The 20,284-nt window shown below is 34.5% G+C and overlaps 1 protein-coding gene across 1 annotated transcript in view; it reads left to right on the top strand.

Annotated features, from left to right (window-relative positions):
- usta (uronyl 2-sulfotransferase a) overlaps positions 1 to 20,284 on the top strand; it is a 241,053-nt gene that overhangs the window by 15,426 nt on the left and 205,343 nt on the right. Inside the window, exon 2 of the mRNA XM_030128233.1 lies at positions 17,362 to 17,405. Coding sequence (XP_029984093.1) covers positions 17,362 to 17,405 — 44 coding nt within the window. The remainder of the gene's footprint in view (positions 1 to 17,361; positions 17,406 to 20,284) is intronic.

Here is a 20,284-nt window from a genome sequence, read left to right on the forward strand (position 1 = left end):
AATTAGAGCAAAAAATGGAGGTGGGGGTGGGGGGGTGTAGCTCCGTGATTATGTGATTGTGTGTGGGGGGGGTGATAGCGTCATTGTCCGAGCAGGAGTGAAAGCGAAACTAACTCGCTTTAAAGTTCCTCCTATTCTCCGGGCAACACACACACACACACACACACACACACACACACACACAAGAGCAGCAAGCGACAGAATCTCCGCACAGCAAAAAAAGTTAATATATCGGCTACATATTGGCCGATGTTGATTAATTTGTGATACGCTATAATCGGCCCAACCAATTAATTGGCCGACCTTTATCATAATCTTATGAAAAACTAAAACACAAAAACAACTCCGTCTACAACTTCGTCCGCAATGCAATCTTCAGTCTCCGAATCTCTTTACGCTGCAACTCCCGTATTAACCTAACCTAACCCATATAACCCTAACGTGCGTATTCTATAGGCCTTAAGTGAAACCTCACGGCACGCCACTGAATTTACTATGTTTCATACTACATTGAACATACTTGAATTTATAACAATGGGTTACAAAAAAATGTTTTTTGCAAGTTGTCTAGGTTTTTTCAACTGAATTAGGACCATTTTGCACCGCTAAATCCAAAATTGACATCTGTTTTTCTCAATCAGGTCAGGTTTTTTTTTGCTAATTTGATTTGGAAAAATTTGATCTTCTCACAAAATTGATGACATTTTTGTGACTTTATCAGTTGATTTTTTTATATACAGGGTGGGGAAGCAAAATTTACAATATTTTGAGGCAGGGATTGAAAGACAGTGTATGACCAATTAGTTTATTGAAAGTCATGAGAATTTATTTGCCACAAGAAAATGTACATAATAGAAAATGTTTTTATTCTATGTGTCCTCCTTCTTTCTCAATAACTGCCTTCACACGCTTCCTGAAACTTGTGCAAGTGTTCCTCAGATATTGGGGTGACAACTTCTCCCATTCTTCTTTAATAGTATCTTCCAGACTTTCTCGTAATAGTTTTGCTCATAGTCATTGTATCCTTTAGTATATTTTTTGTGTATTTTTGCATATTTTTTTTTTATACTGTAGTATATTTTTAGTGTATTTTTGCATATTTTTTGTATATTTTAGTGTATTTTTGCATATTTTTAGTATACTTTAGTATGTTTTAGTGCATTTTTGCATAGTTTTTGCATACTTTAGTGTATTTTTGCATATTTATTGTATACTTTAGTATATTTTTAGTGTATTATTGCATATTTTTTGTATACTGTAGTATATTTTTAGTGTATTTTTGCGTATTTTTTGTATATTTTAGTGTATTTTTGCTTATTTTTAGTATACTTTAGTATGTTTTAGTGCATTTTTGCATAGTTTTTGCATACTTTAGTGTATTTTTGCATATTTATTGTATACTTTAGTATATTTTTAGTGTATTATTGCATATTTTTTGTATACTGTAGTATATTTTTAGTGTATTTTTGCGTATTTTTTGTATATTTTAGTGTATTTTTGCTTATTTTTAGTATACTTTAGTATGTTTTAGTGCATTTTTGCATAGTTTTTGCATACTTTAGTGTATTTTTGCATATGTATTGTATACTTTTGTATGTTTTTTTGTGTATTTTTGCATATTTTTTGTGTACTTTAGTGTATTTTTGCATATTTGTTGTATACTTTTGTATGTTTTTAGTGTATTTTTCCTTATTTTTTGTGTATTTTAGTGTATTTTTGCATGTTTTTAGTGTGGTTTAGTATATTTTTAGTGTAGGGTAGGGTAGAAGATGTTTTCCTGGAGCATTTTTTACTATATTGCTTAAAATCCCCTTCCCACCCCAATTTTTTTTTTCTTTTTTTTTTATAGCACATTGACTGTAAAGTTCAATTGAAACACTCTGGATAATATAAGTAATAATAATATAAGAAAATGTACATAATAGAAAATGTTTTTATTCTATGTGTCCTCCTTCTTTCTCAATAACTGCCTTCACACGCTTCCTGAAACTTGCGCAAGTGTTCCTCAAATATTGGGGTGACAACTTCTCCCATTCTTCTTTAATAGTATCTTCCAGACTTTCTCGTAATAGTTTTGCTCATAGTCATTCTCTTTTTTCCATTATAAACAGTCTTTATGGACACTCCAACTATTTTTGAAATCTCCTTTGGTGTGACGAGTGCATTCAGCAAATCACACACTCTTTGACGTTTGCTTTCCTGATTACTCATATGGGCAAAAGTTTCTGAAAAGGTATGGATAATAGTGTTAGGTATGATTAAGACATCAATATATGTTTGGTTTCAAAACAATTGACGTAGTGCCTGCTGAGAAAAAACAACTAAATGTTCATTGTAAATTTTGCTTCCCCACCCTGTAGTTCTCACCCAAAATAGGTTTTAAGAGAAAAAAAATCATTTTCTAACAGGATTCCTGTTAGGTACACAGGTGTATTCACCGCAGATGTAGCAGAATACGTCAGGCTTATTTTTGCAAGATCTTCTAGTTGAAGCCATTTCATTCACCTGTAATATTAAAAAAAAAAAAACAATCATAAATTGGCAAAAGTAAAATCTTCAGAACTCGTTTATTGCGAGAAATATGAAAGAATTTTGTATCATATGATGTGAAAATGCCCATAAATGTAAGCAAAAATGTTAAAAAGCCAATATGTAGCATAGTTCAGAAAGTTGACCTGATGGAGCAAAATTAATGTGATTTTTGGATTCAGCACACCAAAATTATCTTAAATCAGCTCAAAAAACTTAAACAATAAATTTGATATTGACCAGCGTTATCGTTAACTTTGCAGCCGTCGATGAGGAATACCTCGGGATGGTGGGACTTTTAGGAGTCACACAATTTTGGCTGTGAAATAGGCATTAAATTCGGTTCTAAGCAGTCCTAAAAAGGTCTATAAAAGTCTTAAATGTAACTTGTAAAACCTGTAGGAACCCTGTATATAGAACACACATATATTATCTTTGTGACATTGTAGGAATATTCGATTACTAAAAGCTCAGACGTATCGGTGGAACATACAGACTGTTTTAGAATTCACTGAGTAAAAACCTAAAAGCATTACAGTTCATGCGGTCTGTGCTGCAGTATTGATTAGATCATTGTAGTTCGGAGTAGTTATGCAGCTGCTCTTAGCCCACGGCACGACTGTGGATCTTGTGACACTATAATCCAATTAACCATTTAGCGACATGCCTTTGCATACCCACTCTCCACTCAGTTTCTCCTTCAATAAACATTTGCACATCCATGCATGTACCCACAGAACATACAGTTTAACCCTTTATAGTAATGCAGATTTTCAACCTTAGTGTGCTATTGGAGGACATAACCAGACTTTATTACTTTGTGAAATTTAAAAAAAAAAAGTATTGTCATGTAGAAAATGAAGGTTAAGGAAGTTACCATATTTGGTTCCTTACCCATAAGTGGCAAAAAAACAAAACAAACAAAAAAAACCAACACATGTAATGTGAAAGGAACATATATTTTAGAACAGGGGTGTCCAAACTTTTTTTCAAGAGGGCCAGATCTGATAATGTGGACATTGCCAGGGGCCAGTGGTCCCTTCGGACGTTTTTTAAACAGTAAAAATTACATATAAATGCGCTGTTCTACAACAAGTTTATTTTCATTGTCGCAATATCATTTTTTAAAATGGCAATGTAACCAAATCTGAGCCACTCAGGTGTGAACAAATTAAAAAACAAAACAAAACAAAACAAAAAACAAACATTTCTGCCTTCCTTTCACATCTGGAGTCAGATAACATAGAACAAACTGTGTGGAGTATCTGAAACGTCCAAGAAGTTGATAAAAATCTTAACCCCACATTCATTTTAAACATGACTTATATGAGTAATCATTACTCATATATTACTCAGTAATGCAAAGTCTGTTAACGTTTAAGATGAAAACATATGACTCTTACTCGTCTTTCACAAAATCATTCAAAAAGTAATATTTTGTGTCACATCTACAAGTACATAACACCAGCAGTTAGAGGCAACTAACCTGACAACTTGGTAGCCTGCCCTGGTGGTGAATTCACTGAACTCCCAGGTTCACATGAAGAGTCACTGCTGTGAGTTTAAAGCAGCTGGAATTTACTTCACTTTTTTGGAGCGCTCACTCCCTGCTAGCTTGTCATATGCGTTAGCATGTTTTGTCTGCTAGCGTCTCTTTACGTTGAATTCCTTAAACAAGGCAACAGTCTGTTGACAAATTAGGCAAACACAATCGCCTCGATTTTCAGTGAAAAAAAATTGTAATTCCCATTTCTCCTGGAAGCGGCGGCCCTCACTGTCAACTTTAGTTTATTTATTTACAGGCGCCATGGTTAGAAATTAGCGAAAATGGTTCACGGCAAAGTCACAGAGCCCGATAGAGTTAGAGTGGTGCTGCCACCATGAGGTGAACGGAGAAACTGCATTTTGAAGCTTTTATGATTCATGTACTCAGTTCAACAGTCCAGCGGGCCATAAATAATACATTATAACACCAAAGCTGTGGGCCGTATAAAATCTGACCGCGGGCCATGATTGGCCCCCGGGCCGGACTTTGGACATGCCTGTTTTAGAACATTACATTTCTTCACCTCAGTCTGTTTGCCTGGTTCACTCTGTCACAACAGATGAATGTGAATAACTGATGTGAGGATTTGTTTCTGGTATTATTTGTTATAGGTATTATTTGTGCGAACGTGGTATATGATATTTTGTTCATGCTCTCTTTTCGTATATTCATCATTTCATAGGTCTTATATATTTCATTGTTGTGTTTTTTTTTTTTTTTGTAGTTTTGTTTGTTTTGTTTTTTTCTCTCTCTCTTTTTCTCTCGTTTACTCAGTTCTGGTTGTAGTTATTGTTACCATTATAATTGTCTCCATGGTTGTTACTGTTTGTGTTGTTCATACTTTCTTGTGAGGGTCTTCGCCACCTATTTCTCTCTTGTTCTCTCCCCTTCTTCTACCCCCCCACCCCCACCCCCACATGTCAGGTCCGACATCGAAATGTGGTTCAACAAAACTCATAATAAACACAGTAGAATATCAAAGAGTGCTTCATATACTTTATGAAGTTACCCTTGGAAAAGCAAATTTGTTCAGCACCAAAAGGAACCAGACTACCATTCTACTGTTAGGACACTGGATGAGATAAGTAGGAAAAAAAAAAAAGTAGTGTGAGATACTCCCTGGTAAAATGTCCAAATAAAAGAGGATACAGGGTGGGGAAGCAAAATTTACAATATTTTGAGGCAGGGATTGAAAGACAGTGTATGACCAATTAGTTTATTTAAAGTCATGAGAATTTATTTGCCACAAGAAAATTTCCATAATAGAAAATGTTTTTATTCTATGTGTCCTCCTTCTTTCTCAATAACTGCCTTCACACGCTTCCTGAAACTTGCGCAAGTGTTCCTCAAATATTCGGGTGACAACTCCCATTCTTCTTTAATAGTATCTTTAAGAAAGTCGACATTGCTGTGTGATGTTCTATTGGTAGCATGTTCTAAAACGCCCCAAACAGCAGAATCCAGAGGGTTTAGATCTGGGCTAGAAGGCGACCATTAACATGATTCCCAAAAATTGCTAAAGTTGGATTTGTTGCTGTTGTCAACAAGTGTTTTGGTGTTCTTGTGTAAGATTTTCACTTCAAATCATATTTTACTACATTTCTAACGGTCTTGTTGTCTACCTCAAGCTCAATTGCCATTTTTCTCATGGATTTGGTTGGATCCTTTAGGATTTTGGATTTGAGAGCTTTAATAAAAGCTTTGGTACGTTTTTTGTTGCTTCCTCCACTTCCAGACTTTCTGGTAATAGTTTTGCTCATAGTCATTCTCTTCTTTCCATTATAAACAGTCTTTATGGACACTCCAACTATTTTTGAAATCTCCTTTGGTGTGACGAGTGCATTCAGCAAATCACACACTCTTTGACGTTTGCTTTCCTGATTACTCATATGGGCAAAAGTTTCTGAAAAGGTATGGATAATAGTGTTAGGTATGATTATGACATCAATATATGTTTGGTTTCAAAACAATTGACGTAGTGCCTGCTGAGAAAAAACAACTAAATATTCATTGTAAATTTTGCTTCCCCACCCTGTACACAAGCAACGGTGTCAGAAAAATGTGCAATGATGACTGGGAGTGCAGTTGGTGTCGGCTGCTGCCTTATTGGTACAGACAGCTGCCTGTCAGCCAGCTGAGCCCATAAACAAAAAAAAAAAAAAAAAAAGAATATTACAACATCACTTTTAGAACATTACAACAACATAAGTGCAGATACAGACACCTGTCAACATACCAGGGTGCTTGTGCAGGTCGTAAAAGTCTTAAAAAGTAGGGAATTTTGAAACTCTGCTTTCCAAACCTTGAAAAGTCTGGGATTTTATGTGAAAGTCTTAATAAATATGAAAAAAAGAGTATTTAGAGTATGTCCAAAGGCACATAATCTTGTAAGATAAGAAATACTTGAGGAAACATAAAAAAAAAAATTGTGTAGTCTTTTAAAACTACTGTTTTTTAATTACTCCTTGGGGACAAATACAGTGTGTTGAATTGAATTCAACTGAAAAACTTTGTGATTTCACTAACCTGACAGGAATGATTGTAGTGAAACTTGTTTGTGTGATATTCATGCACTTCTGTGATTTTCATATGTTTACCTTCGCCAAGGAGGTTCTGTTTTTGCTGGCGTTGGTTTGTCTGTCTGTCTGGCTGTGTGCAAGATAACTCAAAAAATTATGCACAGATTTGGATGAAAATTTCAGGAAATGTTGTTATTGGCACAAGGAACAAATGGTTAAATTTTGGTGGTGATTGGGGGGGGGGGGGGCAGCACTGATCTGCCTTGACGGAGGTCTGCGCACTGCAAGTGCTTTTCTAGTTTCAAAATGTTTCTGTCTGTAAAACATAATTTACTGCGAATTGAGTGTTCATTCATTCATTCATTCATACATTCATTCATTCATACATTTATTAAAATGAACTTTTTGACTTTTTGATTTTTTTTTTTACATTACACAAAAAATTTAGAAAAGTTTCTCAAAACTCAGAGGGCTTGTGGAGGTTTTGAAAGTTCACTGCAAATTATGAATTAATTACCTCCGCCAAGGAGGTTATGTTTTTGCCAGGGTTTGTTTGTTTGTTTGTTTGTTTGTTTGTCTGTCTGTTTGTTTGTTTGTCTGTCCGTTAGTGTGCAACATAACTCAAAAAGTTATGGACAGATTTGGATGAAATTTTCAGGGTTTGTTGGAAATGGGATAAGGAAGAAATGATTAAATTTTGGTGGTGATCGGGGGTGGGGGGGCCCACGGGGGGGGCCACTGATCAACCTTGGTGGAGGTCTGCGCTCTCCGAGTGCTTCTAGTTCTTTCATACATTTATTAAAATTAACTTTTCGACTACACATAACAGGTACAATCTCAACTAAAAAAGTAGGCACGCAGTCAATGAAGTTACTATATTTGGTTCTGTACCCATAAATGGCAAGAAAAACAAAACAAAACAAAAAAAAATTGAAGTAAAATACAACAAAAACACATGTAAGGTGAAAAGAACAACACTTTTAGAACATTACAACATAAGTGCTGATCCAGACACCTGTCAACATACTCATTATGTGTATTCAGAAATGACCAAAAATAGTCACTTTCCTGATAAAGGGTTAATTTAACTATTATAGGGCACTCATAGAAATACTCAACCATAGTGTGCTATTGGAGGACATAGCAAGACTTTTGTGAATTAAAAAAAAAAAAAAAATATATATATATATATATATATATATATATATATATATATATATATATATATATATATGTATATGTATTATGTAGAAAATTAGGTCAGTGAAGTTACTATATTTGGTTCCTTACCTATAAGTGGCAAGAAAAAAAAAAAAAATTAAGTAAAATACAACAAAAACACATGTAAGGTGAAAATAGCGACACTTTTAGAACATTACAACATAAGTGCTGATCCAGACACCTGTCAACATACACATTACGTGTATTCGGAAATTACCAAAAATAGTCACTTGTCCGTTAGTGTGTTTTTTTGTTTTATTGAAAACTGAACATTTAGTCGGTGCAAACCAAGTCAGAAATGTGCACTAAGTAACAGATAATCACGTGCAGATCAGTCGCTGAGGAGTAGAAATTACAAACATGCTGCCACAGAGTAAATTCATGTGAGCTGTAGTTCTGGTCTTCCTCCTTCCTGACTTCTAGCAGGGGATCAGAGGACAATGGGGGGTGGGGGGTGAGTACAGTACACTGAAGTTTCATTTGCCTCTCTCTGTGGGTGGTGGGGGCGGAGGGCAGATGTCAGCTTTTATGAGCCTCGTGCCCTGGAAAAAATTAGTTCCAATCCTCTGTCCAAAAACGCTAACGAGAAGCACATACGGGGACGTGGAGGGATGACGGAAGGGGGGGTGGGGGGTGGGTGTGGGAGGTGTCCGTGATAGATGACAGAGGAAGGAACAGAGATATCTGCCTCTTCGCATCCTCAAACTGTCATGACCTCGAATGCCTCGTTGGGAGCTGAAAACATGTGCCTGCCTCATGTCACGGGAAAACTGTTAAAAGTGACAAAAGAGAGACAGATGGACCAGTAAAATACAGAACGTCTAAATACAGACGAGATGAAACTATGTAAGATAGATAGATAGATAGATAGATAGATAATGAACAAAATTAATACAAATGAGTAAAAATTAACTAAATAAGGGAAAACAATGGACAAACATAAGCATCAAAGACAAAAAAAAAAAGCACTAAAATCAATTACAAAATGAACTAAATGAGACTAAATTACAACAAATTTTACAAAATTGTCAAGAAAATGGACAAAACATAAATAAGTAGGTAAATGAAGAAAAAGAAAAAAGATTAAATTTTGGTAAATACCTAATTTTCACTAAAAAAAAAAAAAACAAAATACAGAAGTTAATATTATAATAAATGGGAATAAATCACTTAAGAAAAGGTTAAAAATAGAGAAAAATTCATTTGGGAACTGCCATAAAAGTAGGTCTGAGTAAAAAAATTACAAAATAAGAGGAAAAAATGGACAAACAAGCATCAGAGACTAAATTAATAATAAAAAAAAAAGTGAATAAAATTGGCAATAAAATAAACAAAAATGACAAAAATAAATAGATTGAATATAGGAAATGATCTGATTTTCACAGAAAAATGCAAAATACAGAAGATAGTATTATAATAAATGGTGATAAATCACTTAAGAAAAGGTTAAAAATAGAGAAAAATTCATTTGGGAACTGCCATAAAAGTAGTTCTGGGTCTTTATGGGTTAAATCCTCTTGTATTTTCTATCATAAAAGGACTAATATGTAAGATTTTTGGGTTATTTTCCCCTTTTTTTTGAATGAGCAAGAGAGGAAATGTTAAAGGTCAAGTGATGATTGATAGATAGATAGATAGATAGATAGATAGATAGATAGATAGATAGATAGATAGATAGATAGATAGATAGATAGATAGATAGATAGATAGATAATTAATTAACAAAATTCATACAAATGAGTAAAAAAATCAACAAAATAAGGGAAAAATGTACAAACATTAGCATCAAAGACAAAAAACCATCAAAATTAGTTAAAAATGAACTAAATGAGACTAAATGAATAAAATTGAACAAAATTGTCAAGAAAATGGACAAAAATTAACATCAATAAGTAGCGAAATGAGCAAAAATAAATTAAAAAAAATAGATTAAACTTTAGAAAATACCTGATTTTCACTGAAAAAATGCAAAATACAGAGGATAATATTAGAATAAATGGGGATAAATCACTTAATAGAATAGAATAGAATATCTTTATTGACACTGTAACAAATATGAGATTTAAAAGTACCATCCAATCTGTGCATCATATAAAAATCTACTATAAGCATACAAATAAAAGCAGCTAAAATAAATAGGTAAAAAAGATAAATATTACAATCAGTAAGTAATGCATAAAATATAACTATTTACAATAGATAGATAGATGGATGGATAGAAATGAGTAAAAAATTAACAAAATAAAGGAAAAATTGACAAACAAGCATCAAAGACAACAAAAAAACAGCAAAATTAGTGAAAAATGAACTAAATGAGACTAAGTTAATAAAAAAAAGAACAGAATTGTCAAGAAAATGGGCAAAAATAAACACAAATAAGAGCTAAATGAACAAAAAGAAAAAATAGATTAAATTTTGGCAAAAAAAACAAACAAATTGTAACTATAATTATTTATGATGGATGGATGGATGGATGGATGGATGGATAATTAACAAACTTCATACAATGAGTAAAAAAGTCAACAAAATAAGGGAAAAATGGACAAACATTAGCATCAAAGACAAAAAAAGCAAAAAAAAAAAAAAAAAGACTAAATAATAAAAAGAATAGAATTGTCAAGAAAATGGACAAAAATAAACACAAATAAGTAGCTAAATGAACAAAGAAAAAGATAGATTAAATTTTGGAAAAAAAAAAAAACCTAATAACTATAACTATTTACGATGGATGGATGATAGATAGATAATTAACAAACTTCATACAAATGAGTAAAAAAGTCAACAAAATAAGGGAAAAATGGACAAACATTAGCATCAAAGACAAAAAAAGCAAAGAAGAAAAAAAAAGAGACTAAATTAATAATAAAAAGAACAGAATTGTCAAGAAAATGGACAAAAATAAATACAAATCAGTAGCTAAATGGAAAAAAAAAAAAAAAAGATTAAATTTTGGAAAAAAAAAAAAAACTATAACTATTTAAGATAGATAGATAGATAGATAGAAGTAAAAAAAAAATAACAAAATAAGGGGAAAATTGCCAAACAAAAGCATCAGACGACAAAAAACAACAGCAAAATTATCTAATTTAGTCTCATTTAGTTAATTTTCAATTAAAAAAAAGAACACAATTGTCAAGAAAATGGACAAAAATAAACCTAAATAAGTAGCCAAATGAACAAAAAGAAAAAAAGTAAACAGATTAACTGTAAATAGACAGATTCACATGTCTGTTTCCTTCTATAAAACAGTACTTATCCATGTCCCAGACCTTGAACTCATGCATAAAATTACATCTGTCAGCGTGTTCCAAAATGCTAAACTGGTGTGTGTATTATTTTTCCCACATTTTCTCATCTGTGTGCGTGGTCACATTTCCGAAACACAAAGCCAGTTTGTTCTATTCTGTAATATTTCCTCTCTTTCTAGTTTTATCCCCTGCTCGCTCTACAGTTTGTCCTCCTGTCTTTGTACCGGGCACACGTCCTGAAGGTTTTCATACGATGGGAACTCTGGAGCGTCGTTTCCAGCCAAAGAACTGAAACCAGGGTCTGGATTTGGGAAACTGAGTCCAAGGCGGGTCCAGACCGACAGTGTGGGGTGGTTCTGAAAGACCCCCATTGTTCCCACACACACATTCACAGTGTTCAATCCACTGTAAAAAGAGTCTGGGAGACTCCTCCTGACGTCTCTGCAGTTTGTGTGAGGCTGTTGTACGAGGGTTCGGGTTTGAAAAATGAAGAATGGTCGCAAATATAAGACGTTCTCAGATCTGTTTTTGTCCTCTGTACACTGTAAAAAAAAAAATCTGTAATTTAACAGAATTTTCACTGTTTATTTTACAGTTTTTTCCTGTATTTTTAACCCTCCGGTATCCGGGTGCGCTTTTTAGGCACACTTTGCACTTCGTGTTAAAAAACTTCATATTATTTTTCACAATTTAAATAAGGTTAGAATTCAAAAGTTGTTCATTTTTGCATGATCTTTAAAATTCTGGCCACTGACTAAAATGTGCACATTGTAAACAAAAGAAAATTACAAGACTAGCATCTGTCTGCCAAGTGTGCCTAAAACGCACTATTTCTTCCATTATAACCACTGTTTTTGATCCGAACGCCATTAAAGTATAAATCCTGCTTTTACTGATACCTGGGCTTCATTTGAGAGGTGAGGGTCTAAATTAATTTATTAACGTTGTCAATGTTGCTTTTAATCATTGACATATGCCAGGCTGCAAAAATCAAATAATATGTGATCCAATTTTTATGTAGTATTTTGAAAAAAAAAAAAAAAATCCGTTATTTTACTGTATTTTTGTGGCACCCCTGCTGTCGGAATAATACCCTTTCTTTTTTTTTTTTTTTAACAGTGTAGAGTTTGACCGCATTACTTAAAAAAAAGAGGTCCACTGCAAAAGATATTACATTAAAAAAAAGAAAAAAATGTGTCTGAAAAAACTGTTGCATCAGCTGTTTCCAGATAAGGTGATTATTTATTGTAAAATAATCCCAAACTTTTACTTTAAATATATCATATTCGTAGTCGATAACATTTACAAAAAGCCGAAAAAAGAGCAAATGATCACAGAGGATGAAATGTAGGCGTCCTTCTTTATTGCAAGAGAAATAAACTGACAGTACAATTTTCATGCTACCTCTTTTTATTTTAAAAACTGCAAAATATATGTATGAGCCAACATTCTCAGTTTTCTCACTTTAAATACCTGCTTTTTTTACTGTAATGGACTGAGTTTTGACTTTGTTTTGATTTCTTAGAACCTCGTGAATGATCTTTTTTACAGTGGGTATTTGTATATTTGAGCATATTTCATTAAAAAAAAAAAGGGAAAATGTGTCTGAAAAAACTGGTGCATCATACTGTTTCCAATCAAAGCAACTGTTTCATGTAAAAACCTAACGGGGTTTCTGCCTGTTAACAGGAGGTTTTTCCTCACCACTGTCGTCAGTCACAAGTGTTTGCTCCTGGAGGATTCTGTTGGGTTTCTGTAAACTGACTTAGTCTGGTTTGGACCACCTCTATATGTGAAGTGTCATGAGATAACTTTTGCATAAATAAAATTTGATTAATTGATTGATTTGATTGGTTTTCCCCTGTAAGTTGCTTTGGAAAAAAGCGTCTGCCAAATGCATAAATGTAAATTAAAGCTGCAAGCAGCATTGGGCGGGACCTCGCACTGGGCGATCCGCCTCCCATTTGTTCCGCCTCCCATGCGTTCCGCCTTCTGTGCGTTCTGCCTCCCATTCATTCCACCTCTCGTGCGTTCCGCCTCCCGTACGTTCCACCTCCCATGGCTGTCGACACCTCAGCTCCACTCACACCTCTCCGTCCCGACACCAGCCTCCTCCTTTTTGCATCCGTCCTCCTTTCATCCCTACAGAACAGCTGCGCCCCTCTGCTGAAACCACCATCACCTTTTAATGAGGCTTTTATTTTGAAAAGCCTACTGTGTGTGTATGCAAGTGTGTGTGTGTGACAGACACAATCTGTTTGAGCGACTTGAAATTGTACAAACAGGTGAGCATACAACTTATGCTTTACATTTTTTAATAAGGCTTTGATTTTGTAAAACTTTATTGTGTGTGTGTGTGTGTGTGTACCATTCACATTTTTATCAAGTCCTCATTTTATTCTAGTTTTTATATATATATATATATATATATATATATATATATATAGGGTGGGGAAGCAAAATTTGCAATATTTTGAGGCAGGCATTGAAAGACAGTGTATGACCAATTAGTTTATTGAAAGTCATGAGAATTTATTTGCCACAAGAAAATGTACATAATAGAAAATGTTTTTATTCTATGTGTCCTCCTTCTTTCTCAATAACTGCCTTCACACGCTTCCTGAAACTTGCGCAAGTGTTCCTCAGATATTGGGGTGACAACTTCTCCCATTCTTCTTTAATAGTATCTTCCAGACTTTGTCGTAATAGTTTTGCTCATAGTCATTCTCTTCTTTCCATTATAAACAGTCTTTATGGACACTCCAACTATTTTTGAAATCTCCTTTGGTGTGACGAGTGCATTCAGCAAATCACACACTCTTTGACGTTTGCTTTCCTGATTACTCATATGGGCAAAAGTTTCTGAAAAGGTATGGATAATAGTGTTAGGTATGATTATGACATCAATATATGTTTGGTTTCAAAACAATTGACGTAGTGCCTGCTGAGAAAAAACAACTAAATGTTCATTGTAAATTTTGCTTCCCCACCCTATATATATACATATATATATATATATATATATATATATATATATAAAATATAGACAATTTTCTGACTTCCTCTTGGAGAGAGCTCATAGCGTCCTCCCATATTTTTTGCAGTGCTCAATGTAAGGAACATTTTGGAAATGGTTTCATGTCTCTTGGACATTCCTGCCGGCCGCTATGGCGGTTTCTGTGTTTTTTGACATAGGTGGCACTAGAGAGCACATTTTGGCACCTACGGGGTTAATTTTTTGCATTTTATCAAATTTTTCGCCGGACCTGATGTACATGCCAAATTTGATGGGTTTTCAAGCATGTTTAGGGGGTCAAAATCCAGTTCAAAGTAGCATCGGGAAAATAATAATAATAAACAACGAACGAAAAACAATAGGGGCCTGGCCTTCTGCCTTCTGCCCTCTCGGCTTGGTCCCTAAAAAGCACAAACTTGAAAAAGCAGCAAATGATCACTGACAGGATGAAATGTAAGCATGGTTGCACACAACACAAAAAATCATACTACTTTTTATTCTAAAAATTGCAAAAATATATGTATCATGACACTTTCTCAGTATCTTTCCAGTTTTTTTGTAACGATCTACTGTAATGGACTAAGTTTTGACCTTGTTTTGGTCTCTCAGAACCTCATGAGTGATATTTTTTACAGTGGGTATTTGTGAATCTGAGCATATTTTATTTTTAAAAAATGTGAAAATGTGTCTGGAAAAACTGTTGCATTATACTGTTTCCAGTCAAAGCAATTATTTAATGTAAAAAAGCCCAAACTTTGACTTTATAAGTAGTCAATAACATGAACAAAAAGCAGAAAAAGCAGCAAATAATCACAGAAATGATGAAATGTAAGCGTGGTTGCACACAACACAAAAATCATACTAGTTTTTATTCTAAAAACTGCAAAAATATATGTATCATGACACTTCCTTAGTATCTTTCCAGGCTTAAACATCAGTTTTGTTTTGTTTTTTAAATGATATACAGTAATGGTCGGAATTTTTACCTTGTTTTGGTCTCTCAGAACCTCATGAATGATATTTTTTACAGTGGGTATTTGTGAATCTGAGCATATTTCATACAAAATATAAAAAAATAATTAAAATGTATCTGAAAAAACTGTTGCATTATACTGTTTCCAGTCAAAGCAATTATTTAATGTAAAAAAGCCCAAACTTTGACTTTATAAGTAGTCAATAACATGAACAAAAAGCAGAAAAAGCAGCAAATAATCACAGAAATGATGAAATGTAAGCGTGGTTGCACACAACACAAAAATCATACAACTTTTTATTCTAAAAACTGCAAAAATATATGTATCATGACACTTCCTTAGTATCTTTCCAGGCTTAAACACCAGTTTTTTGTAACAATATACTGTAATGGACTGAGTTTTGACCTTGTTTTGGTCTCTCAGAACCTCATGAATGATAATTTTTACAGTGGGTATTTGTGAATCAGAGCATATTTCATAAAAAAAAAAAAAAAAAAAAAAAAAAAAAAAATTGTCTGAAAAAACTGTTGCATGATACTAATTCCTAAATTCATACTGCTTTTTAGTCTAAAAACTGCAAAATATATGTATCATGACACTTTCTCAGTATCTTTCCAGGCTTTTTGTAATGATCTACTGTAATGGACTGAGTTTTAACCTTGTTTTAGTTTCTCAGAACCTCATGAATGATATTTTTTACAGTGGGTATTTGTGAATCTGAGCATATTTTATAATAAAAGAAAAAGAATGAAAAATTTGTCTGAAAAAACTGTTGCATTATACTGTTTCCAATCAAATGTAAAAAAAAAAAAAAAAAAAAAAGACCCAAGAAAAAGCGTAGGCGTGGTTGCATTTATTCCTTCTTTATTACAAGAAAAATAAGGTGACAACACTCATACTACCGGTTTTTACTCTAAAAAGTGCAAAATATATGTATCATGACACTTTCTCTATTTTTCCGGGCTTAAATACCTGTTTTTTTGTATTGATATACTGTAATGGACTGAGTTTTGACCTTGTTTTGGTCTCTCAGAACCTCATGAATGATATTTTTTACAGTGGGTATTTGTGAATCTGAGCATATTTCATAAAAAAATAAAATAAAATGTCTGAAAAAACTGTTGCATGATACTAATTCCTAAATTCATACTGCTTTTTAGTCTAAAAACTGCAAAATATATGTATCATGACACTTTCTCAGTATCTTTCCAGGCTTTTTGTAATGATCTACTGTAATGGACTGAGTTTTAACCTTGTTTTAGTTTCTCAGAACCTCATGAATGATATTTTTTACAGTGGGTATTTGTGAATCTGAGCATATTTTATAATAAAAGAAAAAGAATGAAAAATTTGTCTGAAAAAACTGTTGCATTATACTGTTTCCAATCAAATGTAAAAAAAAAAAAAAAAAAAAAGACCCAAGAAAAAGCGTAGGCGTGGTTGCATTTATTCCTTCTTTATTACAAGAAAAATAAGGTGACAACACTCATACTACCGGTTTTTACTCTAAAAAGTGCAAAATATATGTATCATGACACTTTCTCTATTTTTCCGGGCTTAAATACCTGTTTTTTTGTATTGATATACTGTAATGGACTGAGTTTTGACCTTGTTTTGGTCTCTCAGAACCTCATGAATGATATTTTTTACAGTGGGTATTTGTGAATCTGAGCATATTTCATAAAAAAATAAAATAAAATGTCTGAAAAAACTGTTGCATGATACTAATTCCTAAATTCATACTGCTTTTTAGTCTAAAAACTGCAAAATATATGTATCATGACACTTTCTCAGTATCTTTCCAGGCTTTTTGTAATGATCTACTGTAATGGACTGAGTTTTAACCTTGTTTTAGTTTCTCAGAACCTCATGAATGATATTTTTTACAGTTGGTATTTGTGAATCTGAGCATATTTTATAATAAAAGAAAAAGAATGAAAAATTTGTCTGAAAAAACTGTTGCATTATACTGTTTCCAATCAAATGTAAAAAAAAAAAAAAAAAAAAGCCCCAAGCAGCAAATGATCACAGACAGGAGGAAACGTAGGCGTGGTTGCATTTATTCCTTCTTGATTACAAGAAAAATACGGTGACAACACTCATACTACCTCTTTTTAGTCTAAAAACTGCAAAATATATGTATCATGACACTTTTTCCAGTATCTTTCCAGGCTTAAACAGCTGTTTTTTTGTAATGATCTACTGTAATGGACTGAGTTTTGACCTCATTTTAATTTCTCAGAACCTCATGACTGATCTTTTTTACAGCGGTGGACTCTAAACATATATTCTTCGTCTGTCTTTGCAGGTGAATCCACATATCTGGATGACCACGGACCTCCTGCTCCAAAAGTGAGTTTTTCTTGCTACCTTTCTCTGCCCTGATGCTACTTCCTATTCCACCCTCTTTACTTTTTATCCCATATATATATATTTTTTTTTCGTCCAAACTTCTTCTTCTTCTTCTTCTTCTCTGATGTGCTGCCCTGCCTCTCTCAGCCAGTTCAGTCCAGTCAGGATAAGGGTTCGGTCTGTACGAAAGGAGCTGCGTGCAAACTCCCTCTAAATACCAACTAGACCTGGCTTCTGCTCCAGTAAAGCCCTGAACACACACTCGGAGCCCACACAGGGCCCTTGTGTTCATCCAGCTGCACGTCTGCAGGACTATCATCTCCTCTATGCTCCGTCTTTCTCTTCCTGCCAGCGTCTTTCTTTCCTCACCATGCCCCTTGTTCATTTTCTCGTCTTTAAATCAATCGCCACCTAATTTTCACCTCCTTTCTCGCCTGTGTAATCACCTTTTGCACTTGTCATTTTCTTGTTTTTACCCATAAAAGACCCAAACATCCACCGTCAACCAAAACCATCTACTGATCTAAACTGTTTAACCCTTTGATGCTCAGTGGTCACTCCAGTGGACAGTTATTCTACAGCTGTTCTCTTGTATAATCATGGATTTTATTGTTTTAGTTCCATAGCAGCCAACACAGTGGATCATCCCATACACCGACATAGGAACTGTTATGGAAATGTTCAACTGATAACCCACACACAAAGAGGAGGAGAGAAAGTTAGAGTTAAAATAAATAAATGCATTTATTGAGAAGTCAATCACAGAGAAACTCTGTAAGTGAAGTCTGATTAAACAAGAGAAAACTAAAGATTATATAGAACCAAATCCAACCCCCTCAAACTATGATGTCATTCCCTACGTACATCATACCACTCCCTACTACAGGGTGACCCAAAAAAAAGTGTACACTCAGTTGACTGCTTGTTTAAAAGCCATTGAAGCATATCTACATAGGTTGTCATGCTTCAGTGATTCATTAAGGTCACTCAATGCAGCAGGTAATTTCTCTTCTCTCCAATTCATGTGCTTCTGTTGAAAATGAAGAAAACTTTAGCTGTACCTGAATTGCTGTGTGCCGGTCTGACACCTACTGAGATTGCAGCAAAGCTGGGAATATCCAGGTGTGCAGTCTACAAAATTAAAAAGAAGCTGAAAGATACTGGAACAGCCTCACGAAAACCTGGGTCTGGTCGTCCCTGATCTGTGTGGACCAAAAATTTGATTGACAAGGTCAAACGGCACATCAAGACAAATCCTGTGAGGTCCATGAGAAAGATGGCACATGAGCTTGATGTGAGCCGCTCATCAATGCAACAGCTCATCAAGAATGATCTGAACATGAAGTCCAGGGCCAGAGTAAAGGTTCCACTGCTTACTGAGGCTAAACAAGAAAGTCGGGTCAGTCGGTCCAAGGTGTTGTTGAAAGATATCAAGCATGCTGCAGCAGGTCGTGCGATCTTGTTCTCAGATGAAAAGATTTTTACTGTGGATGCAATCCCCAACCGCAGAAATGACCGATGGATTGGAAGTGATCCTTCAGATGTCCCTGATAATGTAAAGTATGCCAACACTACAAAACACCCAGCTTCTGTCATGGTTTTTGGCCTCATCTCATCAGATGGAAAGAAGATGCCTCCAGTGTTCATTCCTTCAGGAGTGTGCATCAACACGGACAAATATCTGGATATTATGAATGATAAAGTCAAGCCATCGATCCTTGCCAACTACCCGGATGGGAATTATGTGTTCCAGCAGGACGGTGCACCAGCACACACCTCCAAAAGGACTCAGGCATTCTGGTCCAAGGATATGTGGCCACCCCAGAGTCTAGATCTCAATCCCCTGGATTATAGCATATGGGCAACTGTGGAGGACAGTGCTGTTAGAAGCCACACCCTTCTGTGGCAGCCTTGCAGAGGTCCATTGTTAGATCTTGGGAAAAGATGACAGCATCCTACATAAATAAGACCTGTCAAGCATTCCGCAGGCACCTGGAGGCTGTTGTGACACTTAAGGGAGGACACATTGAAAAGTAGAATCTACTGTACATGCTCTTTACAATAATGTATAATTTGTGGTCAAATTCTAATTCTAAGCTGAATAAACATGGCATTGAAGTTGTATTATGGCAGTGTAAACTTTTTTTTGGTTCACCCTGTACTCCTTCTCTGCTCCGTGAAGAGGTCATGATGACCTCTTCACTCTAACCTTGCTTGCATCCAATCTGGAGTGCAGGCGCCATCCTCTATCTACACATTCAGACATTTAGGTGTTTGGGTTTTAACTCAAGGCAAGAACTCCGTTCCTGGGTTGGGGGTGTTACAGAGTGGTAAACATCACACATAATGAATAATGACTCAGCATTAAAAGAAGATGTACTAACAGTATAAAATATAAAGAGTATAAAATATAAAAAGTAAATTTTTCCACCACAGAACCATTACTGTAACTTTGCTGTTCTTGATAAACCCGATCTGCAGTGACATGTTTGAGTGTAAATCAATTGCTTGTTATTATTATTAGACTGTAATTAACAGGCTTTTTTTTAAATCTTTTTTTTTTTGCATATTATTTCCATAAAGTGAGTAATAACTAGTATTACAGGGTGGGGAAGCAAAATTTACAATATTTTGAGGCAGGGATTGAAAGACAGTGTATGACCAATTAGTTTATTGAAAGTCATGAGAATTTAAATCTTCAAATCATATTTTACTGCATTTCTAACGCTCTTGTTGTCTACCTCAAGTTCAGATGCCATTTTTCTCATGGATTTGGTTGGATTCTTTAGGATTTTGGATTTGAGAGCTTTAATAAAAGCTTTGGTACGTTTTTTTGTTGCTTCCTCCACCTCCAGACTTTCTGGTAATAGTTTTGCTCA

Source organism: Sphaeramia orbicularis, chromosome 24 (assembly GCF_902148855.1).
Source record: "Sphaeramia orbicularis chromosome 24, fSphaOr1.1, whole genome shotgun sequence".
In the NCBI taxonomy this organism is placed as follows: domain Eukaryota; kingdom Metazoa; phylum Chordata; class Actinopteri; order Kurtiformes; family Apogonidae; genus Sphaeramia; species Sphaeramia orbicularis.